The following is a 25753-nucleotide window of genomic DNA, read 5'->3' on the forward strand; positions in this document are numbered from 1 at the left end:
TTTTTTTTTTATAAATAGTCATGTCAAGACACATTGATGATCCATCTTAAGCATCATCAAGATTGGAAGGTAAAATTATTTTTTATTAAAAAATAATAAAAAATAATTACACAAACAAAAACTTCATACCTAAAAAAATAATTCAATATACGTGTCTGTTTTTTACTGGGTATAGATTATAATTATAAAAAATAAAAATTAATCATGGCAATGATTTTTTCTTTTTTTTCATAGAGATAGAATGCCAATTTGATCACAAAAGACAAAGGGAAAGATCATTTTATTGGTCAAGTGGGAGTTCTCTAATCAATAAGATCATTTTATTGGTCAAGTGAGAGTTCTCTAATAATCAATTCAAATTGGACAACTACAGACGTCTAAATCAACAGAAACCTCGACAATGGCAGCAAGGGCAGTGAGAGTTCTTCCATTCAGGGTTTGATATGAAAAATCTTGTCTTTGCATTGGACCACTTCAATTCAGAGAGAAGGATAGACTTTGCGAACATTGCATTTGGGCTTGATTGGAAGTCGGTCATAGCTTCTAGTTCACAGCGCACCTTGCACGCAACGCAACGTATTGGAACCACAAGAACAGGGACCACTGCGGTCGGACTCACGGACTGACTGGAACACCGCGTTTATACTTTGGTGGTACATTAAATACATTTTACATTCACTGAACTGGTGTCCTTTTGGCCTCTGTTGCTTCGCATTGACGATAGGTCGATACGAAGCCAATTTGTTTTCCGAGCAGCTGAACAATGGCCTCCACCAGCACCCAAATGCAGGACGAAGCTTCTCTCTCATCGGGGTCTAGTTTCTGGAAATACGACGTCTTCTTGAGCTTCAGAGGCGCAGACACCCGCAACGGCTTCGTTGACCATCTCTATTCGGCTCTGCATCAGAAGGGCATTTTCACGTTCAAGGATGACCTGAAGCTCAAGAGAGGAGAATCCATTTCTCCGGCGCTCCTGAAATGCATCGAAGAGTCGAGGCTTGCTCTCGTTATTTTCTCCGAGAACTACGCTTCTTCCAAGTGGTGCTTGGAGGAACTCGTTAAGATCCTCGAGTGCCAGAAGACGAGGGGACTCACCGTTTTGCCCATTTTCTATAAAGTAGATCCCTCGAATTTACGGAATCAAAGAGGAAGCGTTGGAGAAGCATTCGCCAGACACGAGCGAGATTCCGGCGAAGAGAAGGGGAAGCAGAAGGTGCAGAGATGGAGGAATGCTCTAATGGAAGCGGCCAATATTTCTGGGTGGGATTCAGAAAATGGCACAACCCACGGGTAACTCTTCTTTTATTTGTTTGGTTGGCAAAAAACACAAATTTGATTTGATTGTTTTTTCAAGAAACTTCAGTTGTTATTGGGGCATTGTAGGTTTGGCTTCAATTCCTTGACAGATGAGGACCATGTCATGCATTATCATTTTTTCGGTACTTCTTTCCTAATTGCTGACGTTTGGACATTTTACTAATTTATTTCATGTTAGCTTGGAAAGGGGAAAAGAAAGAATATCAAAAACAAAGACAAAATTGATCAAAACAATGGGATGTCTAGGTATATATAATATATTTGCTCAATTAATATGTTTTCATAGTCACCTGCAACGCTTCTTGTGTAATTGTGATGAAAATGTGATCATATATCTAGTTAATGCCATTATAAAGCTTGCTTTTCCTCCTCAAAGCATCCCATGCATATGCTGCTAGAGAGGACCCATATCGCCTCTTCATCCTGTGGCTATATTCTTATGAGACATGGTTGGGTTCTTAAACTTATCTTGAATTTTTATTTTTTATTTTTTTCATCTAATGGACAGGCTTGAAGCAAAACTTGTCCGAGAAATTGTCAAAGACATTCTTAGTAAACTAGGAGATAAGGATTCAAGCATTCTTAATTATGTTGTTGGATTAGATCCTCGTGTAGCAGAAGTGAAATCACTGTTGGGTATAGGATTGGATGATTCATGTATGGTAGGGATATGTGGAATGGGTGGTATAGGAAAGTCTACCATTGCCAAGGCTGTTTATAACCAAATTTGTTCTCAGTTTGATGGTAGCAGCTACCTTGCAAATGTTAGAGAAACTTCTAAGAAACATGGTTTGGAGTCATTGCAAGAATTGCTTCTCTCTGACATTCTCTTAGACACTGAAATAAAAATAAGAAATCTTGATGGAGGGCTTAGTATGATAATGAACAGGGTACGATACATGAGGGTTCTTATAGTCCTCGACGATGTGGACCGGCTAAATCAACTGGAAGCACTTGTTGGTAAGCTTGATTGGCTTGGTTCAGGAAGCCGGATTATAATAACAACAAGAGACTCTCATTTACTTGATATACTTGAAGTGAATCATGTGTATAATGTCAAGGAACTAAATCATGGAGAAGCTTTAGAGCTATTTTGTTGTAAAGCATTTAGGAAAAACCAACCAACACAGGGTTATGAAGGGCTCACAAACAATGTAGTTCATTATGCTAAAGGAGTTCCATTAGCTCTCCGAGTTTTGGGCTCTTTTCTCTTTGGAAGAAGCATAATTGAATGGCGAAGTGCAGTTGATAGATTAAGGAAACAACCCAATGCAGAAATTCAGGATGTGCTCAAATTAAGCTATGATGGACTGGACCATGAAGAAAAGGAAATTTTTCTTGACATTGCGTGCTTCTTTAAATGGAAGAGTAAAGATTATGTAATAGATATACTGGATGCTTGTGGTTTCCATGCTGATATTGGAATAAGGGTTCTTGAAGACAAGGCACTTGTAACAATAACACACGATAGGATAGACATGCATGATCTGATACAAGAAATGGGAGGGCATATTGTTAATGAAGAATCCCCAAAAGAACCCGGTAGAAGGAGTAGGTTGTGGAAGTACGAAGACATCTATCATACACTCACAAAAAAAACAGTAAGTGCAAATGCTCTCATCTGAGAATGTGTTGAATTTGTAAATTATCTTATCATCTAAGAGTCTAGGTTTGTCTAGTGAAGGGTATATTACTTTTTATATTTATTTTTTTCTCTCAACATATCTTTTCATGCATGCGTGGCCAAACTTTATTATGTAATTGGACCAACAAAATCTTTGCCTGTTAAATTATGAATCATGATGTCATCGCAAAACTTAAACTTATACATAGAAATTCTTAAACTTGTATATTATTATTTTTTACTCTCAATAGAATGGAACATATATAAACAGATTATTTTACACAGCATGCACTTCGTTTGACAAACAAAATCTGTGTTCAATTGCTCTTACCCTTTCCCTTTTTTTGTGTAAGGATAAAAGTTTGTTTAAATTTCAATAACCCCTTCCTTCAGATTCAGTTTCTTATTTTTACTACTTGTTTGTTAGGGGACAGAAACAGTGGAGGCCATAGTTTTGGTTTCTCATGAAACAAAACAGATATCCTTGAGTCCTGATGCGTTTTCAAAGATGAGCAAATTGCGACTGCTCAAGCTTAGTAATGTTCAGCTTCTTAATGGTCTTGACTACCTCTCCAATGATTTACGCGTTCTTGATTGGCACGGATTCCCTTCAAAATGCCTCCCGTCAAATTTTCAACCGGACAACCTTGTCTCGTTAAAAATGTCCAATAGTTGCCTGAAACAACCTTGGAATGGAAGAATGGTATAATGAAAACAAATCCTATTGCTTTTTTTTTTTTTACAATATATGTTTGCGTTACTGAAATCCTGTTTATTTTTTGTCTACTCATATCTATAACAGTGCCTAGACAAGTTGAAATACGTTGACCTCAGTTATTCGCGAGGCATAACGAAGAACCTAGATTTTACACAGGTATCAAATCTTAAGGAATTGAGTCTTGAAGGTATGAACTTCGTTGAGATCCACCCGTCCATTGAAGCCATCAAAAGGCTTACGTTCTTAAATTTGAGGGATTGCAAAGAACTTACAAGTCTTCCAAGTGGCATTTGTGGGTTGAAACTTCTTACAAGTTTGATTGTTTCTGGCTGCTCAAAACTTAGCAAGTTGCCCGAGAACCTAGGAGGATTGGAGAGATTGCGGGAACTTCGTGCTGATTTTACTGCTATTAAGCAACCCCTATCCTCGATTATACACCTGAATGAGCTTATGGTTTTGTCATTTTTGGGATGCAAGGGACCAGTAACATCAACACCGCGGAATTCACTATTATCATCATTTCTAATTCGGAAAGAACGTCAAGATTCCATGGGTTTTGAGCTACCTCCTCTATCAGGCTTACGCTCTTTGTTTTTACTAGATCTCCGTTACTGCAACTTCTCAGAAGGATTTCTCACAAATGGCCTAGTCTCCTTATCTTGTGTGCACGAATTATACCTTAGTGGTAGCAACATTATTAGTTTGCCAGCAAGCATTGAAGGTCTTTACGGGCTTCACCGTCTTGAATTGATGGATTGCAAGAAGCTTAAAACGTTGCTTATCTCCCTACAAATATCTTTTCCATTAATGCAAGTGGATGCACATCATTAGAAACATTGCCCGATCCGCCTATATTGCCCAGAAGGCTTGCGAGGGTCCATTTAATGCATTGTCATACACTAGTAAAGAATAGGCCCAGCCTCTCCCTTGAACTTTTCAGAAATTATCTTAAGGTCCATATCTCTCTCTCTCTCTCTCTCTCTCTCTCTCTCTCGCTCTCATGTCTTTATTTGTTGTAGCAGGGTTTTGTCGATTCCAAACGCACTGGTTTTGTTGATCTGAAATGTACTATTGTTGTTCCTGGAAGGGAGATTCCAAAGTGGTTCAGGTATCAAAATAATATGGGGCATTATGTTCGAATCCAGCTGAAGCCAGATTGGTATCAAAGGCTCGGGGGGTTTTTTATATGTGCTGTTTTTGAAGCAAAGGCTCCTTCAATTGATGTCGAAGTCTGTCTGGAATGTTACGGGATGCGCAATGATGTTGCAGTCTATGCCCAGAAAATCATCATTTGCGACTTCCATTTTCAGTCAGATCACTTATTTCTGGACTACGTGGCACTTGAAAGTCTTAAGAGGGAGATGGATGTTAATCATTTGAAAACTTTGACTGAGATCTTCTTTTATTTTAGTAGTAGTAGTGCTGAAATGTTTGTCCCAGTAACATGCGCTATTCATATGGTATATGAGGATGATGAAGAACGACCAGATCCACATGCAAGTATCCAACAAAGTAATGACTGTGATGAGTTCCAATGGAGGGGCTCCCAGTCTGAGTTATCAGAAACTTCAATTCAAAATGTGCGAGATTCAGCAACGTGGTCGGACATATCATGTTGGAAGATTCATTCCGATAGGTAGAAATTCATTCTCGCTCCACTGGACTGATGGGAGGTTGAAATTCATGAGTTTTGGTAAGCCTATTGTATTCTAGGGGGGCGTTTGTTAAAATGAGTAAGATAAGGTGATATCAAGATAAGATTGGGATACTTTTCGGACCAACATATGGAATGATTAAGATAAGGTCGGGAAGTATTCCAAGATTTCTATCAGACTGTTTGTTAAATTTTTTAGAATCCATTGGTAACTGTATTTTTTCTTTCCACATGTTTGTTAATACATATGATAAGCACCAAGATAAGGGTTTTTTTTACCAAAATATCCCTATTACCAAATTTATGATTAAAATAGTATTTTATGATTAATATGAATTATCAAACAAATTAAGATTAAAATTAAAAATAATATTTTATTTTCTAAATTCAAGTTCAAAAATAAATTTAAAAAGAGTTGAAAAGTATAAATAATAATTGTTAGGATTACAATAATTTCACCTACATAATTAAAAATAGCCAAAACATATTTTCATAATAGATAATAAAATATAAAATTAAATAAAATAATTTAAAAATTGATGAAATGAATTATATTAGTTAATAAAATATATATATAGAGAGAGAAATTTAAATTTTAAAAATTAATGAAATGAATAATGTCATTTAAATTTTAAAAATTGTCAAAACATATAATAATTTAAAAATATATTAAATAATATTAATTATAAGAGATAAATAAATAAACTTTTTAATAAATTTAAATCTTTAAAATGCATTAAATAGCCTTAACTATCTTACAAGGGGTAGATAAGTAATTGAGGCTTATCTTGAAAGAGCCAGATAAATTTATCCGATGGGGAAGGTCGGATAAATTTATCTTGAAAGTGGGAGATAAGAGGTCACGTGATGCCTTTTCCAGAAATGGCCAGATAAGCTTAACAAACACGTTGGAAAGACCAAACATCCGGAATGCTTCCCATATCTGACCTTTTCTCCCTCTTATCTTAGTTAACAAACACCCCCTAGGTAGAAAATCATTCCGGCCCTGGTGGACTGATGGGAGGATGAAATCCATAAGATCCGGTCAGCCATGGGTTGTGAGCACCAAGTGCTCCAAGTGGATTAGTCTTTGTGAATTTGTGAGTTATATTGATGATTGTTGTTTTATCATTTTTTAAGTTATATTTAATGCGCTTTTTTTTTAGATAAAATACAATAATTATACAATCTTTTTAACATTCTAAATTAATATTTAAGTTCATAAAATAAATTAAATAATCACTAAATTCACATTTATTTTAATATCAAATTTCATAAAACAAAATAATAACAATTTATAAATTCACATTTATTTCAATTTATAAATTGAAATAAATGTGGATTTTTAAATAATTAATATGGATTTTTAAATAATTAAAAAATTAATTAATAAATCAGAATTCTCATATTTTTTATTTAGGATGGTTGCAAAGCGAACCCATTAATTTTTATGATAAATTATGTGGTTTTCCTTATTAGTCACTTAGTCATACAACTCATAATTATCCTAAAGACAGACCAAAATAAAGTCTTCTAGTCCTTGGGGTATGGCACAAGTGATAAATCTATCAAATTTTTTTAGGAGTGGCCGGAGATCAACTCTTGATGGAGGGAGAAATGCTCCATTTAGTGAGAACTAACCGCGTGTCCGATTGGGAGTGTGACGATCTAGAATTTCGGGGATCTTTGTTTATAACTAGATAATAACTCAATCACAAGGGCTAGAATTTTGCCCCATTAATATATAACAGCAGAAGCAAATTAAATATAAATATACCTCTCAGGGCCATTTCCTTACATAATAAAGTATCAATCAATCAAATATAATATATACATTATCAAAGCCCTTGATCACAACTCTCACCCCAAAGATCTTTTCGGTTAGGATTGTACTGTACACAGAATCCAAAGCAAATAATAACAATCGCCATATCAACGATCCTCGAGCATCATTCTTCTCAACCTGAAATGATAGTAAAACAAAGTGAGCCACAAGGCTCAAGAAGCACAATAGAAGAACTATGGTACGGCTAGGACTAAATCTCCCACGCTGAAAACCACCTATCAAATGTCATGATGGAAATCAAAGTGTCATGCCATACATTACAACATGCAACCATCAACATAAATAAATAAACCAATGCACATAGTGACAGTCCTTGGGGCCCACATAAAAAATGCACAACTTGGCACCCAAGTCTGTATACAGACTTGTTGTTCCCATGGATTGGCTAGCACACACCATATGGGCCTAAAGCCCTAGCATATATCATTTAAACCCAAGGCCCTGGCTAGCAAAGATATATTAGCTTGATCTGATCGACGGTTCGCTCCAGTGTTATTTAATGGTCAACACGTCACCTCACCAGTCAACAGCTCATTCCTCCATTTATCAAGACTCTCACTCGCGGGAAACCATAACCACAATCAAATCTTGCCAATCCTCTAAGAATCTAGCCTTGGATTAGGTTCGACATCATTCTCAAAGAAACAGGGGCGATATAATACTCCGTAAGCACACAACAAATAAAACCTCAGAAAGTCTCATATTTAACTTAAATTAATTCATACTAAAAAATTCTTAACTCGTATAATTAATACGCGAAATTGAATCAAGGTAAAGGAATGTACGAAATTCATAAAACGAAAGAGGCTCACAAAGGAAGTATGAAACTTGCCTCTATTAGCATATTTAAGCATTTTTATGTCTACATGTCACCAAATTAATACACGCTGCAACATAACATAACTTCCCAAAGTTAACAGAATCTCATGCAAAATTAAATTCTATCAGTACAAAATTATTAATACATGTTTCTCTACTTACTTGGCTAATTAATTTTTAATTAAACCAAATTTAATCCCAAAATTTCTCCCACTTTCGCTACTGTGCACCTTCTTCTTCCTTCATTTCTTTCCCTCTTCTGTTACCCGATTTCTCTGCCTGAAACCCACTGAAATTGGCCTTTAAAAAGCCAATTGGAGGGCAACTCAATGCACGCTGCGTGGTAGCTGGCGACTGCCCACCGCCTTGCCCAAAATGATGTTATTTTTGGCAAGGTTTGGCTGGAAAATTTCGAGCAAAATCTCCACAGCGCACGCACTCCCACAAATATTTAAATAATGCACTATTACATCACATTTAATAAACCAAAATCATACTTGTTAGAAGATATAGAGAAGATGTAGAAACATATCAAGAAGATGTAGAAACAATTTTTACATAAAGACCTCATCCTCCCCAAACTATAGAGGGCCTAGTTGTCCACACCAAGCTAGCAACCTTGAACCTTTCATGGATTTTTTGTGATAGACAAAATCTACACGAACGTGAGTAAGAGTTGGAACCTTCCAAGTTAATTCATCTCATGAATATTAAACAACAAGATTTAAAGAAAAGACAGGAGGTTGAAAGAATCACTAACAATGCTTGCTGGAATACACTGCCAGAAAAAGTTGCCAGGAACTCTTGCCAGTGCTAGTCAAGTTAATTCATCTCATGAATATTAAATAGCAAGATTTAAAGAAAAGATAGGCGCATGAAAGAATCGCTGGCAACGCTTGCTGGAATACACTGCTTGCCTGTTGCCTGCAACTCTTTGTTGATATTTTACTCTTGGAAAATAAAATAGTAGTTTTGATAATGATTATATGAAAATCAACTTTTAATTCTATATGGATGAGTTTTAAGCAAAGTTATGAAAATCAATCTTTCTTGAATCCTATAGGAAGTAAGGTTGAGTGTTAAGATTCAAAATTAATAACCTTTTGATAATCTCAACTTGCTTTCAAAAGGAACAAAGTTAGGTAATGTCAAGTGTTCAAAATTTTCAAAATGGATAGTCGACTATGTGTATAAGTGTTGTCGACTATGCCTATGAATAGTTGACTATCTGTCTGAGGATGGTCGACTATGCTTGCATGTTCTGTCGACTATGTATGGCTCTTGTTGACTATATTATATTATGTCGACTATTATGTAGGGTTTGTCGATTATGATTTTTCTTCTGTCTACTATGTATGTGCATGTTGTTTGAAATTCTCTTCATATTTTGAAGGTGTCGACTATGTGAATGTGTTTGTCGACTATCACTAGATTTTGTTGGACAATAGTCGACTATGTTTTCTTGTTTGTCGACTATATCTTAGTTTTACTTGAAAATATAGTCGACTAACCTATTTTGTCTGTCGACAGTTTGTTTCTCATATTTTTGTAACGGCTAGTTTTTGGCGCATTTAATGCTCGGCCAACCACCATAACGGTCGGATTTTTGGATTTATCTACCATTAACAATAAATATGGGTTGGGAGAATTGATTGTGGACTGTTGGAAACATTTAAGATCTTCAACTACCGAGTATTCAAGTTTACATCGAGCATTGAATTCTTCTATCTCTGTATATAATTTTTGAGGTTTTGTATCTATACTGTTCTATTCATTTTAAGCCTCGATTCTTCATTTAGAGAGCTCTTATAACTAAGAGTTATACTCTTAGATTTTCATTCTCATGATTTCTGTAATTTTCCTAGCGTAAGCTAGAAGGCTCAATAGATTGGGAGGGTTGTACAATTCCTAGTCACGGATTAGAGGATCTACTCATGTTGAGTAGGGGATTGTTAGTGAAAGTTACTTCAAAATCTTAGTGGGTAGTTAAGGTAGTGGACTAGTTTTGGAAAGTCGAACCACTATAAATCCGTGTCTTCTGTGCTTTCTATTTTAATTTGTTCTTGTTAGCATTTTTATTCTTACTTAATTTGTTCATTCATTCATAAGATTTCAAATTCATTTTTTTCACAAAACGAGATTGTCTTTACACGGTTGATACCTCATCATGCCATTTCAAGGTCTTGAGGTTTAACAAATCCATAGTCTTTACAAACGACATCTCTGTTTCTCAAAAAAAAAAATTAATATACCAATTCACCCCCTCTTGATGTGTGTCATATCATTTCAATTCTATCACTTGTCAAAGTCGACTGCTTGCTGCTAAGCCGCTTATCGCCAACTCTTCACCAATCATCGTTGCAAACGCCTTGGCCAGATTGCTCGCACGCAAACCGCACACCCGTTGCACGCTACTCGCGTGTACAGTCGGCAACTCTTGCTACACGTTTGCTGCACGCTGCTCATGCCCATTATCGCCAGCTGCTGCAACTCATGCTTGCTGTTCACCGCAGAAAGTCCTTGCCTTGCACCGTCAGCCGCCTGCCGATTACTAGGGGACTTCTAAACAATAATTAAACTTATTAAAAATTTATTTTTTTGAAATATAAAATCATTAATTAAAATTTTGTATTCTAGTTTAGAATAATTTTTTTTAATTAATAATATAACTAAATTATTTAATCTTTCTTGTAACATAATTGAACGTAAATAAAATTTTATTAATTTTAATTTTAAAAAACTTTTTTCTATTAAGATACAATAACAAAAATAATTAATAATATTCTATAAACTATTCATACATTAAGAAAAGAATTAACCTTTTATATAAAATTTAGTATTGCTGATGAAAATTTATTTTAAAATTTTTAATTTTGAAAGTAAATATAAATCATTAGTATCAGATAGTATATCATATTTAAAAAAAATTAAAGTTTAAATAATTTTTCTTCAAATTACCATCAGTAATTTTAACTTTTTTAGGTTATAAAGAAAACTAAATAGATAAAATAATTAATTTTAAAAAATTCTTCAATAAATAATTTTATCTATTTCAATTTCATTCCCATCAGTTCTGTAAAAAAATAAAATTTACAGAGAAATCATATATATATATATATAGAGAGAGAGAGAGAGAGAGAGAGAGAGGGAGGAAGAGGAGTGGGCGAGAGTCTGAAACAATGTGGCAGCCTCCTCAAGCAGTGAAGCTCTTGGGCAAGGCTTGCTGCCGCGGCAATTTTGGGGCCCCCCCTCAGTGGCAGTGCTGCAACCTCTTGAAGCAGTGAACCTTTTGGGCAAGGCTGGCTGCCGTTATAGTTTTGGGGCTCCCATCTCAGTGGTATTGCAGCAGCTCCCTAAAGCAGTGAAGCTTCAAGGCTGGTTGTTGCTGCAATTTTGGGGCCCCCCCTTTTTTGGGGGCCCTAGGCATAGGCCTTACTGGCCTATGCCTTAAGCCGGCCCTGCCGCCTGCAACTCCTTGGTGTCCGCCAGCTGCACCACCGGTGAACGAAGAAGATGAAGACCAACACCGGTTGCTTCTTTCCTTCTCTGATTTTTGACTTTGCTTTGTTGAACAACCAACCTCAGGGAAAACGAGCTTAGCAAGGTGGGTAAAGGAAAAAGAAAACAAATTTTTTTGATGGTTTTTAATTAATATAATTAAGTTGATTTACGGGGACTAACTTGTGAAGATAGAAATAATGGGACTGATTTTGGTGAATAAGATAAGTTGGGAACAAAAATCTGAAATTTATTTAGAATAGAGATATTGGACGTTGACTTCTGTTTTCAAACACATATGATGTCACTTGTTCACTTGCTCACACAATGTGAGAGGTAATTATGCCTGTAGATACTGTGAGAGGTAATTGTGCCTATATATAGGCTCCAAGAGGGGGTGCATCATTGGGAGGAATTCATAATTAAGCAAAAAGAAATTTATAAAATTACTTTTAACCACCTTTTTAGTAAAAAAATATTTTTGTATAAATCAAACAAACTAATTATACTTCTAAAATATCCTTAATGAAATTTTAAATTAAAAAGCTAACATTTTCCTTATTTTCATTTACCAAAATATTCTTGTTTCTTTTACTTTATCTTTCCTCTCTCTTATCTTTCAACATTGACGCTCTTATTTTCTTTAGTATTGTTGAAAGTATCCAAACTCAACCATTTTTCCTACATTCAATATTTCACTGTTTGGGTCATTCAATCTTCTTCATCAATCACAATTAAGACTTTATTGAAATCGCATTTACCAAGTTTTACCATCTTTCCTCTTCGACAAACATTCTCAATCTCAAGATATTGATTATGATTTCTATTTAAAATTTTAATTATTTTTATATTTGCATTGCTTATTAAGCTACGTAAAATGATTGTGATTGTGAGTAAAAAACATATAATTAGTCTATTATTTCAAATTTAAAAGGATTTATGTGAAAAAAAAAATTTAAATCTGCACAACATAATTGGATTTCATGGGTCGTACTGAGTTTCGCGGGCCACCAAACCCGGTACCAAGTAATTGAAGTGAACACCGCATAATCTCCGTTTTTGTTTATTTAACAAAAATCGCGCAAGTGAACTGAACACCGCGTAAGATGCCCTGAACCTAAAGAAACAGCTATATATATTAATTTATTATACTACTACTACTGTAGTATATATATATATATATAACCGACCATAGCTTAGGCATTAGCCATAATAATAGTTTTTGTTTATTAATTTTGTTATCATCTAATTAATGAGGAATTCTAGACGTACAGTAGACAACCACCATTTAAATTGTTAATATAATTAAGAAAATTTTAAATTGTTTGTGGATGGACTAAGGTGCCTTGAACAGTATTATTTATTTATTTATTTAATTATATATATAATTATTAGATTCTAAACGTATAATAGACCACCACCATTTATTTGGTTATAATTAATTAATTAATTGTTAATCAACCAAAGATCTTCGATCGATTACATTGCTAGGATTTCAAATCGACTAATTGAACTATATATGGTCAGGTCAAGGAGAGCTATAATTCTTTTTTTAATTATTGCATATGTTTTACTTATTTGTCTTCATTGAAAACTTGTAGAAAATGAAAACAACTCCCAACTCTTAATTTATACAGATCAAACTTATAATTCAATCACAATCCGTTTCAATTAAAGGACTCAAAAATAAAATTACGATAGCTAATTTATTTAGAAAGGAGAAAAAGAAGAAAACATTAGAAAAAAAAAAGAAAGAAAAAAGATGCCTTTATTTTCATTGTCACTACTATTTGTTTGAACAAACTTCGTCGCCATTACGATTTGCGGTTGTCATCGTTTCTCTCTTGATTCTAGTCGTTATCATCGTTCATTCACTTTAGATAGATGAAGAAAACAATGGAGGAGATATAAAAGAGTGAGAAATGATGAAAAAATAGAAGAATAAATATAAATATAAAGATGTTTTAGTTTTTTTATAAAATTTAACGATAGTTAATTAACAACATGGAAAAAATTGTAACATAACATTAAACTTTAGGTATTCTTTTGTATTTTTTCAAGTGTCAAAAATATTTTTTACAATTACTTTAAACTTCAAAACAAATCACATGTAATTCTGCCTTCATGTTTCGATAAAGTAATTGTATATATTTTTAAAATGTTTGTTGAATTAAAAATATATATCTATTTTATATTTTAAGTTCACTACGTGCTTAATAAAAAAGCAAATTTTTGATGAATTGAGTTTTTAAGATTTAAAAATTCAACAATAGCAGTTAAATAAAAATTTAATCTATTTACAGTGATATATTTAATTTATATATTTTTAAAATTGTGTAAAAATTAATATAATAAATATATATATTTAATCTATTGACAGTAAGTTTTTGTTTGGTAAAAAGAATATATGATTTGTAATTTATAAGTTTGTCTATTTACATGTTTTAATATCTATAAACATATTGTAATTAATTCAAATATTTTGAATAAAATTTTGAGGAGATTTTCATAATGGAAGTTGGTCATGGCTTCTAGTTCACAGCGCACCTTGAACATACATAAAAAGATGAAATAATTAAAATTGATATAAGACTATGAGACTCTCAAATTAAATTAAGATATGTGATAATGAAGATTATCTTTCTAATTTATAAGAGAAGTTAATCCACCATCTACCTTCCTTTAATTGTCCCAATCTAAATCAAAGTTAAATTCACTTCAAATTTAATGGAAATTCATTTTGCTGGAGTGGTTGAGACCCTTTCTAGAATCATTTGAAAGATGATGAATCAAATTTGATTTTCTTGCAACTAATCAACAATAAATAAATAAATACAATTAATTAAGAAGGAGGGCATTGACTAAATACAACAATTGCAGTGTGTTTTTTGGGATATATTATTATTATTATAAATGTGCATTAACTCATTGACTAGTAGATAAATATTGTCACGTTAGTAAACAAAGTGGCCCCGGAAAGCTTGACATGTCACCATAGGTGGGTCCCACCTTCTGTCTTTCTCCCCCCGGCTGCCTAAACTGCCCCTGCATTTTCTCTCTATGCTCGAAAATGTCATTTCACTAATAATTTAAGCATATTTATAAAATAAAGTTTTATAAATTAAATTTTTTAAATTAAACATATGTCGGAACTTAAATTTTGAAAGGACAAAAAAAGAAAAAAAAAAAAAAAGCCTCATTACTTTCAAATTTTTGAATTTCTCAAACTACCCCTATCTCAGGAATAATGATGATGTGATGGTTGCACAATGGGTCAGCAATCCGTCTTACGGGCATTCCGGGCAGCTCAAACAGACTACCCGTATTCTTGGAGCTGCTTCGTTTTGCTTTTTCTAGTCTTTTTAGGTTTCAAAAGATAAAATTCTTTCACCTTTAAGGGTTCCGTAACTCAGAGTCAAGATTTCTACAAAGAGGGTTAATCACAGAACCCAAGGTCAAAGATTTGAACACATGATCTCATTGGCTATATAACAATTGTAGTCCAAAGGCTCCTTAAGTTTCAACTCGTATTCGTCCTCAACTGCTAAGTTTTGCTGATGGGAACTGCTTTTTTTAATCTTTGATCCTACAAAAAGAAGAGAGAGAAACAATACCTTTATGTACACGAAATATGAAGAATCTGTGTTTTGCGTTTTAATTTTTAGTTTTGAATTTTAAATTTATTTTTAGTTTTTTATTTTAAAAATACTAAAAACTCATTTTGTTTGTTATTTTGAAAAATTATTTCTCAAAACAAAAATTTAGAAAATGTGTTCTTTTTTAAATTTTGAGAATAATTTTTTAATGATATTTTATTTAATAAATTTGATTATTCAGTAAATTAGAAATATTTAATGTTAATATATTATTAAAAAAATATATACATTTTAAAGTTAATGAATTTTATAATATTTTTTTCATTACAATAATAAAATATGAATAAATAAATAAATGTATTTTGAGTTTTGAGTTTATTTTAGATGAAAACATTCAAAATATATACATTTTATAAGCTTTTTTATTTTCAAAAATGCATTTTTAAAAAATAAAAAAAGAACGCGTTTTTATTATTTTAGAAAATCAAAAATTAAAAATGACCTGAAAATAGTAAAGAAAACACAACTTTTTTTTTTCATTTTCAACAACATATATGAATATATATGTTTTGAGCTTTGAATTGGTCAGGTGATGAGCGGACATTTCTCGGGGTGTGTTTTGAGCTGAGATTATCTGATATAGCTCGTATTGTCTTCTACTTCAGCAAGTTTCTCAAGTTAGTTGTGAAACTTGCATATGGGAGTCTTAGACTTTTTGGAAAATACAATCAATGAGGTTGGAGAATCTAAAGGTATCTTTAGAGTTAAAGTACCCCCAATGAGTATTCTCCAAATGAGTTCAAAGACTCTTTGGAGCCATAGAATAGTTGGGACCTGTTTTGGGCCTTTGGGACACTAAGGTTATACTTTTATGGAGATTCTCTAGAGACTTCAAGAGAGTCTCCAGCTCACGAGTCTACAATCATCAATACCAAAACCTAATAAATGACTTAACAGGTGGGCTTGATGAAATCCCTCATTTAGGTTTGATTGAATCCAATTTGGGTTAACGATTACAAATGAGAGAATTGGATCGAACACTAGTAAGAAGAAAAAGTAGAAGAGTTGTTAGAGCATTCCTTTCACAAAAAAATATAGACCCCCATATGTTGTCACTTCAACACCTTGTGATATTTGAGAAGTACGAGACCTCTCCTAGAATGTTTTTGAAGATTTCAAAAATTCTATGATGAATCAAGACGAGAATGAATTTGAGAATCTAGGACATACTCATCTTGAAGCTTCTACTATCTTCTAAGGAGGGTTTTTTTATTTATAAAGTGAGAGGTGAGTTGAGGGTAGCCCTCCGCTTGACCAATTTCTTTAAGTCGGAGGAACAATTGATGAGCATAAACAAGAAGGAGCTGCACTTGATGTGATATCAGCAGTAAAAGAAAAAAAGAAAATGATCATAATCCTATGGTCATTTTCGCCTTGCCCTGATAATGATCTTTTAGTCCACGACGCTACATATCGGAAAGATTTTCTCTCTCTCTCTATTTATTTGAGAAGATAATCGTTAGTTTGATCGATAGACTATACAGGAAATATGAGATCTAAGCATGCCGTTGCATGTTCTTCATTTGCCCTTGAACGATAGAAGAACTACTTATCTTCTGTTAGACTACGATCGATCGATTTACATTTATGGTAAATTAATAGGCCTTAGATTGTCAATTCTTTTCAATCATGCTACACAATTGAAATTGATGTACATGAAGATGAATAGAAGAAGTTTATTAGGTGTTAGGTGACTTTTTTCCCAAAGCACTACTTCGACAATAAGATATCCACGAATGGAAATATGTCATGAGATGCTTGGCATAATCAAATTGGCCATTTTGATTTTATCTATGTGGAATAATGATAAGGAAAGGTGGAGAAGAATTTACAAAAAAAAAAAAAAAAATGGAAATAGGTGTTGGTTAGGAAATGAAGAATCGAACTAAGTCTTATGTAATTTAATAGCTATAAGCCAACTATTGTGGATGTTTTGATTAATGATTCTAGAATATGATTGAATCTAAGATAAGAATGCAAAGTTAGTTGGTGATGACAATAACAATTTAGTCACCAAAAAAGGTATTTGGCATGGGGGAAAAGAAAAGAGTAGACAACAATAACTAAAGCTTTGATTATGGGAGAGAAGGTGCGGAAAGAAGGCAAGATAAGCCTTTTAAATATAAAGGTTATTTGGTAATTCCAAAATATAATTGCAATTAACTAATGTCAAGAGTGAAATATTGCCAAACCTCAAGAATGCTAAAAATTGTAACATGGTATTAAATTTTGTATCTTCTCGAATGTTAAGAGTGAAATATTTCCAAACCTCAAGGATGTTAAAAATTGTAACATGATATTAAATCTTGCATCTTCTCGAATGTTAAGAGTGAAATATTGCCAAACCTCAAGGATGTTCTTTGTTATTTATAATTTCTAATTCATAGTATAGTACAAAATTAAAAAATTTAAAATAATTAAAAAAAATTATTTTTTAATTAAAGATTCAATAACTTATTAAAAATTAAAATTAAAAAACTTAAAAATATTTCGTAAAGGTATCATAATACACCGTAACAATCCAACATCCTCCATTTTTTTTTTCAAATTTAAAACATTATTGTCCTTATCTTTGTACTGACCAATATATTTAACACACTCCTAATTCATCAAGTAAAAAAAAAAAAAAATCCATAGTTCTTTTATAATTGCAAAATATATGCACTTTGAAAATTAAATTATTTTTATTTGACTAACTAAATTGTCTTACAAATCTAAGATAAAATACAGACATCTAACTTAAAAATATTAATTTCTATAGCCAAAAATTATATAGAAATAAATGGCTTCTTATTCATGATCAAATTCTTATTCTTTCTGTAAAACTTTATTGAAAGCCTAGCTAATTTAGACTGAATAATAAATTTTTATAATGAATATTTTTTTATTAAGAGGACAAATTGATGACAAATTATATTTATTCAAATATTATAATAGATAGTATTTTGCTTTCCCATCAAAATACTACTTGTGAACCAAAAAAAAAAAAAAAAAGTTACGGAGAAAAGAGATAATATGAAGGAAATGTTATTCCATTTATTATTTATTAATTATTACATGCAAAAGAATTGGAGGAAGAAGATACAATTCCGCCACCACATAACAAATATAGCTAACCTAAACCCTAACCAATTTAATTAATTCTAAAACTCTAATCTAATTACTAATTAACATTAAAAAAACTAATTTAGTTAATAACGACAAACATTAATAATGTATTTCATTAGGGTCACGACTAAGCCCACCATATACTAATTAATTAATCTTTCTTTCCATTATTTATTTTTATTTTATATAACAAAAATCACGTAATTGAACTGAACATCGCGTAATCTTCATTTTTGTTTATTAACAAAGACTGTGTAACTAAACTGAACACCGTATTAGATGTCGTGAACTTGAAGAAGCAGCGCCCACATGAGCAGCCCAGTTGGTCAAGAAGGGGGCACAAAGTGTCTTTTGTGGTGAATCTTGGACCAAGATCAATGATCAAGTCTCGCAAACAACAGTGTGGGGTATCTCTCTCCAAAATGCTGCTCCTTATGCGCAGTGAGCCTGGGTCTAGCCACTGCATCCGACTAAATTACCATGATTAACCTCCTCCCACGTCTTGTCAGACTGGGTGTGGCGCGCGCGAGCGATTTCACCTTTGGACCAATTTGAAGAAGCAGCTATACATATTAATCTACTATACTGTTACTACAGTGTACATATATATATCACGAATAATGCTGACAGTCATGACACTTACCTGGCACCAGCTCAGTGTCAGCACCTGATTGGGTGTGTGCTCCACTCACCCAATGAGGTGCTGCCAGCTCATCAGTCAACACGCTAGCACCCACCATAGCTTAGGTATTAGCCATAATAATAGTTTTTGTTTATTAATTTTGTTATCATCTAATCAGGAATTCTAAGTCTAGACGTACAGTAAACAACCACCATTTAAATTGTTTATATAATTAAGAAAATTTTAAATTGTTTGTGGATGGACTAAGGTGCCTTGAACAGTATTATTTATTTAATTATATATATGATTGTTAGATTCTAGACGTATAGTAGACAACCACCATTTATTTGGTTAAAATTAATTAATTGTTAATCAATTAAGGATCTTCGATCGATTAGATTGCTAGGATTTCAAATCGACTAATTAAACTATATATGGTCAGGTCAAGAAAGGCAATAATAGCTAGCTAGCTTTATCATTACCAATAATTTTTTTTTTAATTATTGCATATGTTTTACTTATTTGTCTTTATTGAAAACTTGTAGAAAATAAAAACAACTCCTAACTTTTAATTCATATCTATAAAGATTAGACTTATAATTCAATCACAATCCGTTTCAATTAAATGACTAAAAAATAAAATTATAAAGACTAATTTATCTAGTAAAGAGAAAAAAAAATAGAAAGAGAAAGAAAAAAAATATTTTTATTTTCATTGTCACTACTATTGTCATGAACAAACTTTGTCGTTATTATTGTTTGCGGTTGTCATTGTTTTTTTCTTGATTCTTGTCGTTATCATCGTTCATTCATTGTAAATAAATGTAAAAAGTAATGGAAGAGATATAAAAGAGAGAGAAAAGAGGAGAATAAATTTAAATATAAGAATATTTATTTTTTTTATAAAATTTAACTATAATTAATTAACAATATAGGAGAAATTGTAATATAATATTAAATTTTAGGTATTATTTTGTATTTTTTCGAACATTATAAATATTTTTTATAATTACTCTAAATCTCAGAATCGTTCATGTATAATTCTCATTTCATGTTTTCATTGAATAATTGTATATATTTTTAAAATATTTGTTAGATTAAAAAATATGTATTTATTTTATATCTTAATTTCATTGCGTTCTTAATAAAAAAGCAAAGTTTAGATGAAGTGAGGTTTTAAATTTGAAAAATTCAACAATAGCAGTAAAATTTAATTTATTTACAGTAATATATTTAATTTATATATTTTTAAAATTGTGTAAAAATTAATATAATAAGTAATATATTTAATCTATTTATCAGTAAGTTTTTGTTTGGTAAAAAGAATATGATTGTAATTTATAAGTTTGTCTAATTTACATGTATTAATATCTATAAACATATTGTAATTAATTCAAATATATTGAATGAAATTTCGAAGAGATTTTCATATTGTAGTTCACAAGCGCACCTTGCACGCAACGCAATCGTATTTTAACTGCAAGAGCAGGGCCCACAGCCTCATGATTATTGATTGCCGTGTTAGTGTGAAAGAAATCCAAGCCAAAATTTTACATTAAATACTTTCACTGAACTCTGTTGCTTTTATCCTTTTGGCCTCTGAACTCTGAAGCTAGTTTGTTTTCTGAGCAGCTGAACAATGGCCTCCACCAGCACCCAATTTCAGGATGGAGCTTCTCGCTCATCTGGGTCTAGTTCATGGAAATACGACGTCTTCTTGAGCTTCAGAGGCGCAGACACCCGCAGCGGCTTCGTTGACCATCTCTATTCGGCTCTGCATCAGAAGGGCATTTTCACGTTCAAGGATGACCTGAAGCTCGAGAGAGGTGAATCTATTTCTCCGACGCTCCTGAAATCCATCGAAGAGTCGAGGCTTGCCCTCGTTATTTTCTCCGAGAACTACGCTTCTTCCAAGTGGTGCTTGGAGGAACTCGTTAAGATTCTCGAGTGCCAGAAGACGAGGGGACTCACCGTTTTGCCGGTTTTCTATAAAGTAGATCCCTCCGATTTACGGAAACAAAGAGGAAGCGTTGGAGAAGCATTCGCCAGACACGAGCAAGATTCCGGCGAAGAGAAGGAGAAGCAGAAAGTGCAGAGATGGAGGGACGCTCTAATGGAAGTGGCCAATATTTCTGGGTGGGATTCAGAAAATGGCACAACCCATGGGTAACTCTTCTTTTATTTGTTTGGTTCGCGAAAAACACAAATTTGATTTGATTGTTTTTTCAAGAAGTTTCAGTTGTTATTGGGGCATTGTAGGTTTGGCTTCAATTCCTTGACAGATGAGGACTATGTCTTGCTTTATCATTTTTTCGGTACTTCTTTCCTAATTGCTGACGTTTGGACATTTTGCTAATTTATTTCATGTTAGCTTGGAATAGGGAAAAGAAAGAAGAGCAAAAACAAAGACAAAATTGACCAAAACAATTGGGTGTCTAGGTATCTATAATATATTTGCTCAATAAATATGTTTTCACAGTCACCTGCAACGCTTCTTGTGTAATTGTGATGAAAATGTGATCATATATCTAGTTAATTAATGCCATTATAAAGGTTGCTTTTCCTCCTCAAAGCATCCCATGCATATGCTGCTAGAGAGGACCCAGATCGCCTTCATCATGTGGCTATATTCTTATGAGACGTGGTTGGGTTCTTAAACTTATCTTGAATTTTTATTTTTTATTTTTTTCATCTAATCGACAGGCTTGAAGCAAAGCTTGTCCGAGAAATCGTCAAAGACATTCTTAGTAAACTGGAAGATAAGGATTCGATCATTCTTGATTATGTTGTTGGATTAGATCCTCGTGTAGCAGAAGTGCAATCACTATTGGGTGTAGGATTGGATGATTCATGTATAGTGGGGATATGTGGAATGGGTGGTATAGGAAAGACTACGATTGCCAAGGCTGTTTATAACCAAATTTGTTCTCAGTTTGATGGTAGCAGCTACCTTGCAAATGTCAGAGAAACTTCAAAGAAACATGGTTTGGAGTCATTGCAAGAATTGCTTCTCTCTGACATCCTCTTAGACAGTGATATAAAAATAAGAAATCTTGATCGAGGGCTTAGTATGATAATGAACAGGGTACGATACATGAGGGTTCTTGTAGTCCTCGATGATGTGGACCGGCTAAATCAACTGGAAGCACTTGTTGGCAAGCTTGATTGGTTTGGTTCAGGAAGCCGGATTATAATAACAACAAGAGACTCTCATTTACTTGATATACTTGAAGTGAATCATGTGTATAATGTCAAGGAACTAAATCGTGGAGAAGCTTTAGAGCTATTTTGTTATAAAGCATTTAGAAAAAACCAACCAACACAGGGTTATGAGAGGCTCACAAACATTGTAGTTCGTTATGCTAAAGGAGTTCCATTAGCTCTCCGAGTTTTGGGCTCTTTTCTCTTTGGCAGAAGCATAATTGAATGGCGAAGTGCAGTTGATAGATTAAGGCAACAACCCAATGCAGAAATTCAGGACCTGCTCAAATTAAGCTATAACGGACTGGACCATGAAGAGAAGGAAATTTTTCTTGACATTGCATGCTTCTTTAAACGGAACATCAAAGATTACGTAATAGATACACTGGTTGCTTGTGGTTTCCACGCTGATATTGGAATAAGGGTTCTTGAAGACAAGGCACTTGTAACGATAACAAACAATATGATAGACATGCATGATCTGATACAAGAAATGGGATGGCATATTGTTAACGAAGAATCCCCAAAAGAGCCCGGTAAAAGGAGCAGGTTGTGGAAGTACGAAGACATCTACCATACACTCACCAAAAAAACAGTAAGTGCAAATGCTCTCGTCTGAGAATGTGTTGAATTTGTAAATTATTTTATCATCTAAGAGCTTAGATTTGTCCAGTGAGGGGTATCTTTACTTTTTATATTTTTGTTTTTACTCTCAACAATATCTTCTGATGCATGCGTGGCCAAACTTCATTATATAATTGGACCAACAAAATCTTTGCCTGTTAAATTATGAATCATCATGTCATCGCAAAACTTAAACTTGTACATAGAAATTCTTGAACTTGTATATTATTATTTTTTACTCTCAATAGAATGGAACATATGTAAATAGATTATTTTGCACAGCATGCACTTCGTTTGACAAAAAAAATCTATGTTCAATTTCTCTTACCCTTTCCCATTTTTTGTTTTAGGATAAAAGCTATGCTTAAATTTCAATAACCCTTTCCTTTAGATTCAGTTTCTTATTTTTACCGCTTGTTTGTTAGGGGACAGAAACAGTGGAGGCCATAGTTTTGGTTTCTCATAAAACAAAAGAGATATCCTTGAGTCCTGATGCGTTTTCAAAGATGAGCAAATTACGACTGCTCAAGCTTAGTAATGTTTGGCTTCCTAATGGTCTCGACTACCTCTCCAATGATTTACGCGTTCTTGATTGGCATGGATACCCTTCAAAATGCCTCCCGTCAAATTTTCAACCGGACAACCTTGTTACTCTGAAAATATCCAATAGCTGTCTGAAACAACCTTGGAATGGAAGAATGGTGTGACTAAAACACATCCTATTGTTTTTTTTTACTATATATGCTTGCGTTACTGAAATCCTGTTTATCCTTTGTTTACTGATATCAATGGCAGTGCTTAGACAAGTTGGAACACGTTGACCTCAGTTATTCGCGAGGCATAACCAAGTACCTAGATTTTACACAAGTATCAAATCTTAAGGAATTGAGTCTTGAAGGTATGAACTTTGTTGAGATCGACCCATCCATTGGAGCCATCAAAAGGCTTACATTCTTAAATTTGAGGGGCTGCAAATATCTTAAGGTTCTTCCTACGGGTTGTTGGCTTAAATCCCTTAAACAACTTGTTCTTTCTGGTTGCTCAAAACTCAAAAATGTTTCTGAAGTCTTAGCGTTTACAGAATGCTTAATTAAGCTTGATTTGGATGCGACTTGTGTAAAGGAACTGCCAGTTGAACATCTCAGTCCCAGCAATCTTCAATTTATTAGTCTGCGGGATTGCAAAGAACTTACAAGTCTTCCAAGTGGCATTTGTGGGTTGAAACTTCTTACAAGTTTGATTGTTTCTGGCTGCTCAAAACTTGGCAAGTTACCTGAGAACCTAGGAGGATTGGAGAGATTGCAGGAGCTTCGTGCTGATTTTACTGCTATTAAGCAACCACCATCCTCGATTATACACCTGAAGGAGCTTAGGGTTTTGTCATTTTTGGGATGCAAGGGACCAGTAACATCAACACCATGGAATCCACTATTATCATCATTTCTAATTCGGAAAGATCGTCAAGATCCCATGGATTTTGACCTACCTGCTCTATCAGGCTTACGCTATTTGGATTTACTAGATCTCCGTAACTGCAACTTCTCAGAAGGATTTCTCCCAAATGACTTAGGCTCCTTATCCTGTTTGAGACGATTATACCTTAGTGGTAGCAACATTATTAGTTTGCCAGCAAGCATTAAAGGTCTTAAACAGCTTTTCTCTCTTGAATTGATGGATTGCAAGAAGCTTAAAACGTTGCCCTATCTCCCGAAAAATATCTTTTCCATTAATGCAAGTGGATGCACATCATTAGAAACATTGTCAGATCTGCCTATATTGCCTAGAGGGCTTGCGGTGGTCCATTTAATGCATTGTCATACACTAGTAAAGAATAAGCCCAACCTCCACCTTGAACTTTTCAGAAATTATCTTAAGGTCCATCTCTCTCCCTCTCTCTCTCTCTCTCTCTCTCTCTCTCACTCATGTCTTTATTTGTTGTAGCAGGGTTTTGTTGGTTTCGAACGCACTATTGTTGTTCCTGGAAGGGATATTCCAAAGTGGTTCAAGTATCAAAATAATATGGGCCATTATGTTCGAATCCAGCTGAAGTCAGATTGGTATCAAAGGCTCGGTGGTTTTTTTGTATGTGCTGTTTTTGAAGCAAAGGCTCCTTCAATTGATGTCGCAGTCTGTCTGGAATGTTACGGGATGCGCAATGATGTTGCAGTCTATGCCCAGGTTATCCGCATTTGCGACTCTGATTTTCAGTCAGATCACTTATTTCTGGACTACGTGGCCCTTGAAAGTTTTAAGAGGAAGATGGGGGTTAATCATTTGAAAACTTTGACTGAGATCTTCTTTTATTTTAGTAGTAATCGTCCTAAAATATTTGCCCCAGTAAAATGCGCTGTTCATATGGTATATGAGGATGATGAAGAACAACCAGATCCACGTGCAAGTATCCAACAAAGTGATGATTGTGATGAGTTCCAATGGAGGGGCTCCCAGTTTGAGTTATCAGAAACTTCAATTCAAAATGTGCGAGATTCAACAACTGTGGCGGATAAAAATTATGTTTTTAGATCCTTTCTTGTAGGTAGACATTCATTCTTGCTCCGGTGGACTGATGGGAGGTTGAAATCCACGACATATTTTTTATAATATGTCATCTCTCTAATTTTTATAATATTTTTTATTTCTAAATTACTATTAAAACAATATTGGTGTGCAAAATAAAATAAGTCTAAAATAGACAAGTCCAAAGGCCTAAGAGGCTCTACAAAAGCTCAAAAAAATTAGGAAGACTTTTTAGATAGACGAGGTCTTTAAAAGAAAAGATCTCTTTGAGAGACTCAAAAATCTTTTGGAGACCCTTCGAATCATACCCGCACTGGGAACATGCCACCTTACCTTTAAAGTCTAGCAATGGTAATCTCAATTTTGAAAGAAATGGGAGCTTTGCTATTTGTCAATTCTCACTGTCATAAATAGGAGATGACCGATTATCTTTAAATATGTTCGAAACACTACAACAACTTTTTGAGCTCCTTTCTAAATTTCGACCAAATTAACTTAATTATCAGAGATTTTACACAAGATAAAAAAAACACTAACTTGTATGTAGGC

The 25753-nt window shown here is 33.6% G+C and overlaps 2 protein-coding genes and 1 pseudogene across 6 annotated transcripts; 2 read left to right on the top strand and 1 right to left on the bottom strand.

The window, feature by feature from the left end:
- Positions 1-665: 665 nt before the first annotated feature.
- LOC127795514 (disease resistance protein RUN1-like) lies at positions 666-5545 on the top strand. Of its 4 annotated transcripts, XR_008021807.1 has the most exons (6): positions 1082-1290; positions 1496-1563; positions 1826-2918; positions 3369-3644; positions 3744-4612; positions 4682-5545. XR_008021807.1 is itself a non-coding variant. In XM_052327251.1 (4 exons), exons 1-4 carry the CDS (start codon positions 764-766, stop codon positions 4488-4490), a joined length of 2643 nt encoding a protein of 880 aa, XP_052183211.1. In that variant the 5' UTR covers positions 666-763; the 3' UTR covers positions 4491-5545. The 4 variants fall into 4 exon arrangements, 1 of the variants encoding a protein (XP_052183211.1); XR_008021806.1 differs by lacking the exon at positions 1496-1563 and having other exon boundaries at positions 666-1290; positions 4747-5545; XR_008021805.1 differs by lacking the exon at positions 1496-1563 and having other exon boundaries at positions 667-1290.
- A 10644-nt stretch (positions 5546-16189) lies between these two features.
- Positions 16190-18980, bottom strand: LOC127794824 (uncharacterized mitochondrial protein AtMg00530-like; annotated as a pseudogene).
- Positions 18981-20426: 1446 nt separating this feature from the next.
- LOC127795511 (TMV resistance protein N-like) lies at positions 20427-25345 on the top strand. 2 transcript variants are annotated; one of them, XM_052327247.1, is made up of 5 exons: positions 20427-21028; positions 21566-22658; positions 23113-23388; positions 23483-24562; positions 24632-25345. In XM_052327247.1, exons 1-5 carry the CDS (start codon positions 20502-20504, stop codon positions 25286-25288), a joined length of 3633 nt encoding a protein of 1210 aa, XP_052183207.1. In that variant the 5' UTR covers positions 20427-20501; the 3' UTR covers positions 25289-25345. The 2 variants fall into 2 exon arrangements, with proteins under 2 accessions (XP_052183207.1, XP_052183208.1); XM_052327248.1 differs by lacking the exon at positions 23113-23388.
- The last annotated feature ends 408 nt before the right edge of the window (positions 25346-25753 follow it).

This window comes from Diospyros lotus, chromosome 2 (genome assembly GCF_014633365.1).
Source record: "Diospyros lotus cultivar Yz01 chromosome 2, ASM1463336v1, whole genome shotgun sequence".
NCBI lineage: Eukaryota > Viridiplantae > Streptophyta > Magnoliopsida > Ericales > Ebenaceae > Diospyros > Diospyros lotus.

Bases quoted from the DNA above. Each gene is read 5' to 3' on its own strand.
- LOC127795514 (XM_052327251.1), top strand. From the start codon at position 764: ATGGCCTCCACCAGCACCCAAATGCAGGACGAAGCTTCTCTCTCATCG. The intron at 2,919-3,368 runs GTAAGTGCAAAT...CTTGTTTGTTAG, and splicing joins ATACACTCACAAAAAAAACA to GGGACAGAAACAGTGGAGGC. The intron at 3,645-3,743 runs GTATAATGAAAA...TATCTATAACAG, and splicing joins AACCTTGGAATGGAAGAATG to TGCCTAGACAAGTTGAAATA.
- LOC127795511 (XM_052327247.1), top strand. From the start codon at position 20,502: ATGGCCTCCACCAGCACCCAATTTCAGGATGGAGCTTCTCGCTCATCT. The intron at 21,029-21,565 runs GTAACTCTTCTT...TCTAATCGACAG, and splicing joins GAAAATGGCACAACCCATGG to GCTTGAAGCAAAGCTTGTCC. The intron at 24,563-24,631 runs GTCCATCTCTCT...TTGTTGTAGCAG, and splicing joins TTTTCAGAAATTATCTTAAG to GGTTTTGTTGGTTTCGAACG.